This window comes from Gossypium arboreum, chromosome 11 (assembly GCF_025698485.1).
Source record: "Gossypium arboreum isolate Shixiya-1 chromosome 11, ASM2569848v2, whole genome shotgun sequence".
Taxonomy (NCBI): domain Eukaryota; kingdom Viridiplantae; phylum Streptophyta; class Magnoliopsida; order Malvales; family Malvaceae; genus Gossypium; species Gossypium arboreum.
Window position 1 is genome coordinate 117272853 of NC_069080.1, and position 11041 is coordinate 117283893.

Consider the following 11041-nt stretch of genomic DNA (forward strand, 5'->3'; position numbering starts at 1 on the left):
TTATCACTTTATTATTAATAATGAATCATGATTATTCAATGATAAATCTATTGAATAATTATGTTTATTATTAAAAATATAACTATCTATTTTTATGATTATGTCCCTATGAAAAGACATGAGACCTCTTATGAATGAACTTTTATCTGTATGACACACACACACTATATATATATATACACAAAGTTTCCTTTTATTTTTCACCATCTTTTATATTATTAGATTGTTCTATAAATAATTATTGAATTTTTTCTTGTAGAAATTAATATCATTGTTATGTTTCGCTTAATATTCAATAAATCAGTATTCGCTATTGCAAAACGTAAACAGTCATCATGCTTCGTTGTATCTTCGAAGTTTATTTGCAAGTAACCCTTTTTCACATCATAATATAAGAGGAAACAAATAAAATCTTAGAGAAAATGGCAATGATACACGTCTTAAAACCTTTGTTAGTTTCTCATAAATTTATTTTTATCTCCCACAAATAATACACTTATTACTATAGTACTTGGAAAGAAATTTGTCTTGCTCTATTATCAAATTTTGATTTTGAAAATTCCAAATTTATAATTAATTTTTAAGTTCTAAACGGACGGATTAGCCAATAAAACTTGGATTAGCTCAAACCTAAATCCAGTTTTTATTGGATATCCAAACAAAAGATTTGGATTTGGAATTCAAATTCCAAAATTTTTTATCCAAATCTTGATTGCCAAACAAGGGTTTAATATATATATATATATATATTGAAATAAACTGACTAGGTATATTATTAGAAAACAAGAAAAAAGAAAAAACAAATGAAGCCCAACAAAGACCAATGGGCCCAGGCCTATTACACCAATTCTAAGCACAGATCTAGCCTCACTATATTGTTTAATAGTGAAAACCTCCTAACAGACATTAAAAACATAACTTAAAATGAAACGGTAAGCAATAAATGAATCTGAAAAACAGGAACCTAAATATCTACCCCAATCAACTCAAATGGCTGGACTCCATTACCTTTCTCGATTTGTCGACGATAGCTATTTCCAATGAAAAAACTTTACTTGTTATCTTGTTTTGAAATCAGATTCCCTCAACTTCTCCTTCAATCTGGACTTCTTGCCCATCTTCCCTCCGAGCCGAAAGAATGGCGATTCAACTATTCTCCCATCAGGTAAGAGATCTCTCCTCTATCTAGAGTGTTCTTTGCAATTCTATGAGCTTGTGAGTTCCCTAATCTATAAATATGCTGAAAGATAATCTCTTGAAAGCAAGGCTTCTTATTCTGAATATCTCTGATAATTGCTCCGATCACTGATTTATCTGTTGAAGACGTTTGACGTTTTTTTTATTATTATCCTGGAATCCTCTATAATTTTAACCGATTGTATACCCATTGATATCCCTAATTTTATGCCTTCCAAACATGCATATGCTTCTGTTGCAAACGGGGAAGAGACATTATTGTGGAGGGTCGACTTTAAGACCAAGAGTTCCCCCATCAGACCCCAAACCACCAGACCTGTCGCTGATTTGAAGTTGCTATTGTCGAACGCCGCGTCGAACTGAATCGTCATTCTTAGTATGACCTCCTGATTTCTGTGATTTTTATTCATGTTAAAAGGATCTGCGTTGCTCTCCCTCTTTCATATTCTGCCATATACGTTTGTTTTCTTAGAGCAAGGTCTCTTCCTGTCATATCTTTCCTCTCATGTATGAACTAGTTTTTGGAAAAACAGATTAGCTATAAGGCACAACAGAAAATACAACAATGTTCATCAATTCCTCCCTTGAAAACCCAGGTTAGCCACTCCCATATATTTTGATTCATATTATTTATGACCCAAGATAGATGTAAAAACTACCAAACTTCTGTTATTATGACATTGACGTAAGATGTGAGGACTGTCTTCTACCCAGGAACAATAGCGGGGGCATCTATCGTTTGTAATGACTTTTCTGTATCTGAGATTAGCTAGATTAGGAATGAAATCCCAAGGAATTCGCCAAATAGTTATTGTAATTTTTGAAGGTAGCTGTAGGCCCTATAGTTTCCTGTAAAATTCTTTAATTTTGACTTGTATTAAATAATTACTAAGATCCGAATTAAGCCTCTTCTAATAGTTTATAGGCACATTGTACTGAAAATTCTCCGGACGGCTCTCCTTTCTAAACTTGAATATCCTCATGACCAGTCTCTACAAGAGGGATCTGTATAATTTTTTACCCAGTTTTCGCTTGAAAGGTATTTTCAATCAAGTTCATCCTCCATTTTTTGTTTGGAATATCAATGAGATTGGAAACTAACTTTAACTCCTTATTGTTTGGTCTGTTGTGCCCTTCAACTTTGTCGATCCCCTGAATCCAACTATCGTCCCAGATTAAAATATTATCCCCTCTGCCCACTCTTCAGCACTACCCTTTTTTGAGAAGTCCCTTTGCTGCCCAAATACTCTTCCATGTGAGTGAAGGTAAATTCCCCAGCTCTGCATTTAGAAAATTTGAACGCGGATAGTATTTTGCTTTCTAAAATCTGGCCAATAAAGAATCTGGATAATTAATAAGACGCCAACCTTGCTTGGCTAATAACGCAATATTAAATTGGCCAAAATTTCGAAAAACTAATCCACCATTTTCTTTTAAAAAACAAATATTTTTCCAAGTGCACTAATGAATTCCCTTTTTTCCATGTCCCTTCTGGCACCAGAACTTCGCAACGATACTTTCGAGTTTATCACATAGAACTTTAGGTAATAAAAAACAAGCCATCGTGTAAGTTGGTCTAGCCTAAAGAAAGGCCTTTATAAATATTTCTTTTCCGCCCTGAGATAAAAACCTATTACTCCAATTATCAATACGTTTTTTGAGTTGGTCCTTTAGATTTTAAAACGATTCTTTTTTTCTCTAACCCACCATATTCGGCAAACCTAGGTAGCGTTCTAGCTCATTTGAGCTACAGATCCCCAGTAAGTTGACAACTAACCTTTTGTCTGCCTCTGTTGTGTTTTTGTTAAAAAATACTGTTGATTTATCAAAATTTACACATTGACCCAAACAAGATCTGTATTCGCGTAAGATGTTATTGAATAGATTTGCTCCCCTGCTTGTTGCCTCCCTAAATAAAATGCAATCATCAACGAATAAGAGGTGGGATACTTGTGGCCATTTCTATTAACCTTAACATCTTTGAAAAGCCCTCCATTTGTTGCTAGTCTCAGTAAGCTCGATAGACCCTCACCACATAGAAGAAATAAGAATGAACTTAGAGGATTACCTTGTTTGAGTCCTCTGGTTGGTAGAAACTTTTTCTAATATGCCCATTAATGACCACTGAATAAGAAACAATTGTTACACATTTCATTAGAGCATCCACCATTTTTAAGCAAACCCCATTCGTATCACTATCTCTTTAATAAAGTTCTATTCGACCCTATCATATGCTTTACTCATGTCAAGTTTAACTGCCATAAACCCTCTCTTCCCCAATCTCTTATGTTTTAGCATATGAAATATTTCATAGGCTAACAACACGTTATCTGATATTAATCGACCTGGCACAAAGGCACTCTGCGCACCATTAATACATTTCTCAATAACTCCTCGAAATCGGTTTTCTATTGCCTTGGCCAGAATTTTATAAAGCACATTGCATAGACTAATCGGCCGAAACTGCGTCATATTAGAAAGGCTAGTAACTTTTGGAATAAGCACTATATTAGTGGAATTAATTGAACTAACCTCCATATCCCATTTAGAAGTTGTGAACAAAAGAAGGTGAGTTCTTCTCCAACAATATGCCAACATTTTGATAAAATAGGGCTTGGAATCCGTCTTCCCCTGGTGCCTTTGTAGATCCCATGTCAAACACTGCTTTTTGAATTTCTTCTTTTATGTATGTTGCTGTCAGTTTTTGATTATCTTCCTCATAGACACAACGAACGATCCCTGTCATCAAATGGTCGTAATTTTCCCTATCCCCTGCCGAAAACAAAATTTGAAAATAAGATCATGCAACACCCTCTATTTCCTGCAAGGCCTCTATTTTTCTTCCATCTTCATTTTGCAGCTTACGAATAAAATTTTTCCTCTGGCATTGTGTTGCTTAACTGTGAAAAAATGTTGTATTTTTATCTCCAAATTTTAACCAATTCAGTCTAGCCCTTTGTTTCCAAATTTAAATCTCAAAATTTAAATGAATTTTCGTATCAATCAGCTTAGCTAAATTTTTATCATCTCTTTCAGCTTCAGCCAGCTCAGCTAATTTTTCTGTTAGGACCTGTCTTCTCTTTTTCCTATTTACTTGAAGTTGCCTAGCTCACTGTCTCAACCCTCTTTTTAAATTTTCCAGCTTTTGTACTAGATCCCCTGAAGCCTTCTCCCACAGAAATTTAACTTCATTAAGGAAAGAATCCTCTAAAGAATACCAAGCTTCAAATTTGAAAGTATTGTTCCTCAATCGTTCTTCAATCAAACTTGTATTAATTAGGAGAAGACAATGATCTGAAAAAGAATGCACTAGATGTTGGACTTTCACCTTCGGGAAAAAAGTGATCCATTCTGCATTGGCGACACCTCTATCCAAACGTTCTTATATGTTCGTCTCTAGTAAATTTCCCCTCTCCCAAGTGAACCACTTACTAGAAAATCGCATGTGTCTCAGTTGACATTCCTCTAATGTTCTTCGAAATAGTTCTATCCTTCTTTCATATCTAGGTAGCCTCATTTTTTCTCAAAGCCATACATAATTTCGTTGAAGTCTCCGCAAACAAACCAAGGGATATCCACATCAGAAGCTAAGCTTTTCAAAACAGCCCATGATTTGTTTCTATCTTGTGCATATAGGGATCCATAGAATCCTGTATATCTCCAATTGATTCCTACTTTATTGTCTTCAACTAACACATCAATATGTCTTTTAGAAAAATTTCGAAATGTAATCTTAACATCAGTCCTCCATTCTAAACACAACCCTCTCGTACCATCTGAATCGACTTCAATACCATTCGCAAAACTACAACTTCTACGGACTCGTTCCATCTATCTTCTACAAAGCTTTGTCTCCATGAAGAAGACTATTTGGGGATTATATAACTTCAGCAAATGCCGAAGTCTATGAATCGTCCGTGGGCTTCCCAAGCCACGAACATTCCAACTTATGATTTTCATTGCGCCCGGTCGGCTTGCCTTTTGGCAGCCACCTATGATAAAAGATTAAAATCCACCATTCTTCTACTCCTTACCATTGCATTATCACTTTATTCTTTTCCTGTTGGATTTTCCATCTCTCTTTGGTTTTGATTTTTTCCTTCCTCTCCTATGAAGATACCATATTCCAAATCATGCTCCATAGTAGTCTGCATCTGATCCAGCCAAAGTTTTTCCTTTCGTTGATCAAGAGATGATGTTCCCCCTTCTATGTTAAACCCCAGAATTGGATCAATGATTTTTCGACTTCTTTCTTTGCTAGCCCCATCCCATGATCTAATCCCCAAAGCCCGATTATCCTTTCAGCTTCCTTCCAATTTTCCTTCACCTTCTTCTCGTAGCCATATGCTATTCATTGATAAAGCTCTTCGAGATTGTGCTCGCAATGATAAATCCCAACCCATTTCAGCAATTTCCACCCCTAGCATCATTTTTGCCTGACAAAAAGAGTCGCTATGCCCCAAACATTCGCAATAGAAGCAGAAAAGTGATAAGCATTCATACTTAAATTTGACATACGAACATCTCTTGCAACACATAACCAGCTTTTTTCTTTCCAAAGGACGCCTAATATCAATCTGTACCCTTACTCTCATGAAATTGGGGTTTTCTTTCCCCATATTTGATCCATCATATTCTAAAAAAAAACCTATAAAATTATCCAGTTGTATTGCTAAATTTTCAAAAAACAGCCCAATTGGGACATCGTGAATTTGTACCCAGAAAGGAGTAGAAATTAATAGTACTCTTAATGGATCCTCCTCGCTTTTCAATTTGTAAAACAACTATAAATGATTGTTAAAAGTCCATGGTGAACCCTTCAAAACCCTCTCCATATCCATATTGTGAAAAAACTGAATCAGGTATCCTTTTTTCCCCAGATCTCAAATTTAAACCCCATGAACAAGATGCCATAGGTTTGCCATAGTACTTTTTATGGCTGGAAAGTGAATTATATTGGCTGTTAAGAAACATCCCACTAGTTGAAACTCCCCCACTCCTCCTTCTGTACTCGGATCTACCTGTATCTACAAAATTTCTTCTCCTTCTTCTTCCTCATCAATTGTCAATTGTGCTAATTCGGCTTCCATGAATACAAGTTTGAAGACCAAAAACGAGATCAATACTTTCCAAATCATAGAAGTAAAATAGCCTTAAACGTGCCAACTGCAGCTAAGAAACAAAAAGCGACAAAAACTAAACAAAAAAAAAAAACAAAAAAACCCCTAAAAACTCATGCAAGAGGCGGCAGACAATAGCATGTTAGGGTAGCATACTCTTAGATGGGTTTAATATATTTATAATTACGTAAAGGTTTGGCCAAAAAGCGTCAGCTCTGCATGCTAAATTTGTTTCTAACCAAGATTCTGCGCATTGAATTTGGTAATATAAACACAACGAGTAGATCAGTGTGTTTCCTTTAAGCAGTTTTTAGTTCCTGTTTTCTCAACCGTACACTGAGGGAAAGCATTGAGTCAAGAACAAGAGAGAAACGATGGGCGAGGAGCAGCAAAATCAGAGCGATGTGATTCCTAGAGTGAAACTGGGAACTCAAGGGCTTGAGGTAAGACTCCTTCTGTGTGAATTCTCTCAAGACTGAGGTGTTATTTATGAGTGGAGTACAGCTATGTTTATTAACTGACACCTGAGACATGAATCAGAAAACTTCTAAAATTGAGATGCTGGATCCCCTTGTCTATGATCTATTCAAGTTCTTGTTCAGTTAAACCAATTGCTTGTTCAAAACAGTATCTTCCTGTCTCATTTTTGTTGTAAATTCTATTATTTTGTAGGTTTCCAAGTTAGGGTTTGGATGTATGGGGCTTACAGGAATATACAATGATCCTGTCACTGAAGATGTTGACATCTCCATCATCAGGCAAGCAATCGACATAGGAATCACTTTCTTTGATACATCAGATATCTATGGACCCAAAAGAAATGAGTTATTGGTTGGAAAGGTAGCATGTTTGCAACAGTTCCAGCAGAGTTTTACTGTTTAGGCTTTGGAGTTTAACTGAAACAAAATTATTGACATGATTTCATAAGTATTTACCCTTAAAAACCACTCTTTTCTCAGGCATTGAAGCAATTACCACGAGAGAATGTACAATTAGCCACAGAATTTGATATTGTCAAGATGGATCCTGCAGCTGGTATTGTAATAAATGGTACCCCTGAATATGTCCGCGCCTCGATCCAGGCTAGCCTGAAGCGCCTTGATGTCGATTACATTGATCTCTACTACCAGCACAGGGTCGACATAAAACACCAATAGAGGATACTGTAAGTGCTCCATTATAAAACATCCTTTATTTTTCTTGGTTAAAATGCTTAATGTGCGGTGGAAATATGATGTTAAGCTGCTTTTCTTAATTCAATCTTAGATGGGGGAACTGAAGAAGCTGGTAGAAGAGGGGAAGATAAAGTACATTGGTTTATCTGGAGCTAGCCCTGAAACTATAAGAAGGGCACATGTTGTTCATCCCGTCTCTGCCATAAAAATGAAGTGGCCGCTTTGGACTCGCGATAGCAAGGACGAAATAATCCCCCTCTGCAGGTCTCCTCAAAAACCCAACACTGGTTTCATAGAAAAATAGTATACTGAATCATTAAAAGTATAAGTTGCCAAAGTATAAGTTGCCAGGAATTTGAACTTTGGTTTTTGTTGTTCTACTTCTATCCTATCTCTTATTGTAGTGAAGGTGAACTATATCCTCTGTTACATGTTATTTAGATTTTGTTTTTCCTTTTACTTCTCAAATTCAAGCAAAAGGAATGCTTAATTAGTTTAATGTGTCCCAATATGCAGGGAACTTGGGATTGGGATAGTTCCATATAGCCCGCTCGGTCGTGGTTTCTTCGGTGGCAGGACTGTTGCGGAAACTGTGCCAGCAATTAGTTTTCGGGTATGGAAAGAAGTTCTTTATCGATTGTTTCTTTTGGCCAGTCAAGTTCTTTTTGGCTTTAATCTATACTCAATTGTGCATAGAAACAATCCTTCTAATTAGTACCCTTTTTTTTACTGATGGACTTCTTTAAAGACATTTCACCCGAGATTTCAAGGAGAAAACTTTGACAGTAACACAAATTTGTATTTGCAGATGGAGAACTTGGCTCAAAAGTATGGAGGCACCCCCGCACAGCTATCACTTGCTTGGGTTCTTCATCAAGGGGATGATGTAGCACCCATTCCTGGTGAGTCACATTCTTTGTTTTCGGCATCCAATTTATTCTTTTGATATTAGACAATACAGATCATTCAACAACATTCTAAGCAGAATTGAACACAATTCCCTGGACATACTGTACAAACACATATCGTAAATGAGCCTTGTTTTGTCTGATGTTGCAAACAGAAGGAAAACGGGGAAATACTAGGTTGGCTGTTCGAGAAAAGCTGTACAAATCCAGCATTCTGGTATAGTGAGATTAATTACTGATTGATAAATTTGCACATACATTTTGTTTAATTGTGAAATAGTTTGTTGCTGGTTTTGAATAATGCAGAAAGCAAAAGAAATTCTTCAGTTTAAGATGATGAAAACTGGATTAGCCAATAAGATAGAGGAGAAAAGAGTGACGGTTGAATCTTTGATGGCTACCAAAAGAGATGCTGCAGAGAGTGTGGCAAGCTTAGAGCGTTTGAAGATGAGAAGGAAGAAGCTAACGAAAAAGCTGAAAAGAAGAATCAAAGACTTCCAGAAATTGCAGACATTGGAGGTTGAGCTGACATCGGAGATGAGTTCCCCTTGAAATAGATATAATGAATAATTTAATTTCAGTGTTGAGATAGGTATGCATAAGGCCACGTTTAAACATTATGCCGATACTTTTGGGTGGACATTTTAATAAGCGCTGGAATAGACTTGTTGATATATGTTACGGCGACTCTTTGTATAAGAGTTAAAAAAACCTAAGTCAACTCTTTTTGAATTACACTGCCTCTTTTTTAAATTGTTTAAATTTATACATTTAAGTAACCTTTTTTAGTATTTGCAAAATCTAATCATATCTCGATTTTTAAGAAAAGTTGGAAAATATACTTATTAATTCTTTATTCTTTTTAATTACCTTTAATTTTTAGGTTTACCATTCTACCTCCTGTCTCCTCTCCCTATTTCCAAATCAGTTTCAAAACAAAATTCCGTAAGTGCACTACTGTGTTTGTATATAATTTTCGAAAAGGTTTGGCCGCTCGCTAAAAAATCAGAAGCCCCCAATATTTCATTTTTAAAGCGCAAAAAACAAAAAGTCAAACCAGAAGAAGAAGTAAATGGCACAAGCAGCAAGGCTAAAGCTGAGAATGCAAAAGGAGCTGAAGCTCCTTCTCGTCGATCCTCCTCATGGAGCTTCCTTTCCTACCCTCTCTTCACGACATGATATTAATCCACGCCCGTATGTTCATTCTCCCTCTCGCTTTCGCTTCACCCAGAAAATGGATTCAAAATCATTCTTTTTTGTTAATATCCAAAATCTAGATGTTGTTTAACCGAAATAGGTCCTGAAGAAATTTTTTATAGCAAAGGGATCTTCAAGATTAAGATTCAGATACCTGAAAGGTATATCTAAGTTGCATAATGAATTTCAATTTTTCTTTCGCATTTTCTTTTATTAAAAGGAGGTTATTGGGTGTTTTTTTTTTTTGCCTTAAAGGTATCCGCTTCAGCTTCCGATTGTGACTTTTGCGACGCCAATTTATCGCCCGGACATCGACAATGGAGGTGGAATTTGCCTTGACATTCTCTATATTATTTTGTTTCTTTTATTATTTTTTTGGAGGGGGTTTTTGATTCATACCCACCTCAGATTTTCTAAAGATTTACAGTAAAGGTTAGTCCTTTCTCAGATCCATTGATGTTTTGACAACTTCTGTTGGTTTCCCTCTATTCTGGAGATTGTTTATTTAAGCATTCATCGATGTTAATATTTGATGCAATTTTAGGCAAAAAGGAATCTATATTTCTTGTTTCTTCATTGTCTTTATTCTATCGTATGCTATTGATTGTTTGGAAATTTGAATCTGTTAAATGTTTTCATTGATTTGATGTAGCTTGTTTCTATTTTTATGCATACAAGTCTTGGAAAAACAATTTCTTAAGTTTGATTTTATTATAGCGTGAATTGATAGACAAGTATGGTAGGGGATAAACTTGACGGATGAGATCTTGACATTTGTTTAGGTTTCTAACTTTAAGACTTTAGATTTATATTCACTCACTGTTGTTGACCGTATCTGCAATATAATGGATCCTTGATCTTCATGCGAGTGGAACCAAGTTTAAGGTTATTGAACTTTCAATTTTTTACAGGGACCATTAAACATGAAGAATAGACTGTGTTTGATGTTTAAGTTTCTTTTTTAGTTGGTAAAGGACACTGAAAATTTTATGCTAAAAAGCCATGTCTGCCTCATTGATTTCTCTTTAAATGATGGTTGCCATGCCCCCTGTTTAGATGAGGACCATACTCTTCATTTCATATATCAAATACTTCAAGGAAACAAAACTTCCATTTTAGACTGCATTAGCTTTATGTAATACAATATCAATATCAATATCCATCGTCTTAGGTGTTTTTTTATTTGTTTACTTTTGTATATTGGGTTGATTACAGGCGGTATACATTTTGGCTAAATGTTAGTGTATTTTGGTTGTTGGATTGATTTTTGTAGTGAATATTTAACTTTTAATTAAAATTTAATTTTCTATTTTTAGTTGTATTTAAAACACAATTTCTATCATTATTCACTATAAATGTTTATGAAAATATATTAATATTGAAATAATAAAAATAGAAAAAAATTGCTCTGGATGTGTCTATCTCAACTTTTTTAAGCTTGTCT

At 35.3% G+C, this 11041-nt stretch overlaps 1 protein-coding gene and 1 pseudogene across 1 annotated transcript; both read left to right on the forward strand.

Moving 5' to 3' along the window:
- Positions 1-894: 894 nt before the first annotated feature.
- LOC108473380 (perakine reductase-like) lies at positions 895-9153 on the forward strand (annotated as a pseudogene).
- An 84-nt stretch (positions 9154-9237) lies between these two features.
- LOC108473382 (probable ubiquitin-conjugating enzyme E2 37) lies at positions 9238-10212 on the forward strand. Its single transcript, XM_017774907.2, has 3 exons — positions 9238-9594; positions 9678-9758; positions 9853-10212. The coding sequence occupies exons 1-3, from the start codon at positions 9473-9475 to the stop codon at positions 10025-10027; spliced, it is 378 nt and encodes a 125-aa protein (XP_017630396.1). The 5' UTR covers positions 9238-9472; the 3' UTR covers positions 10028-10212.
- Positions 10213-11041: the final 829 nt, after the last annotated feature.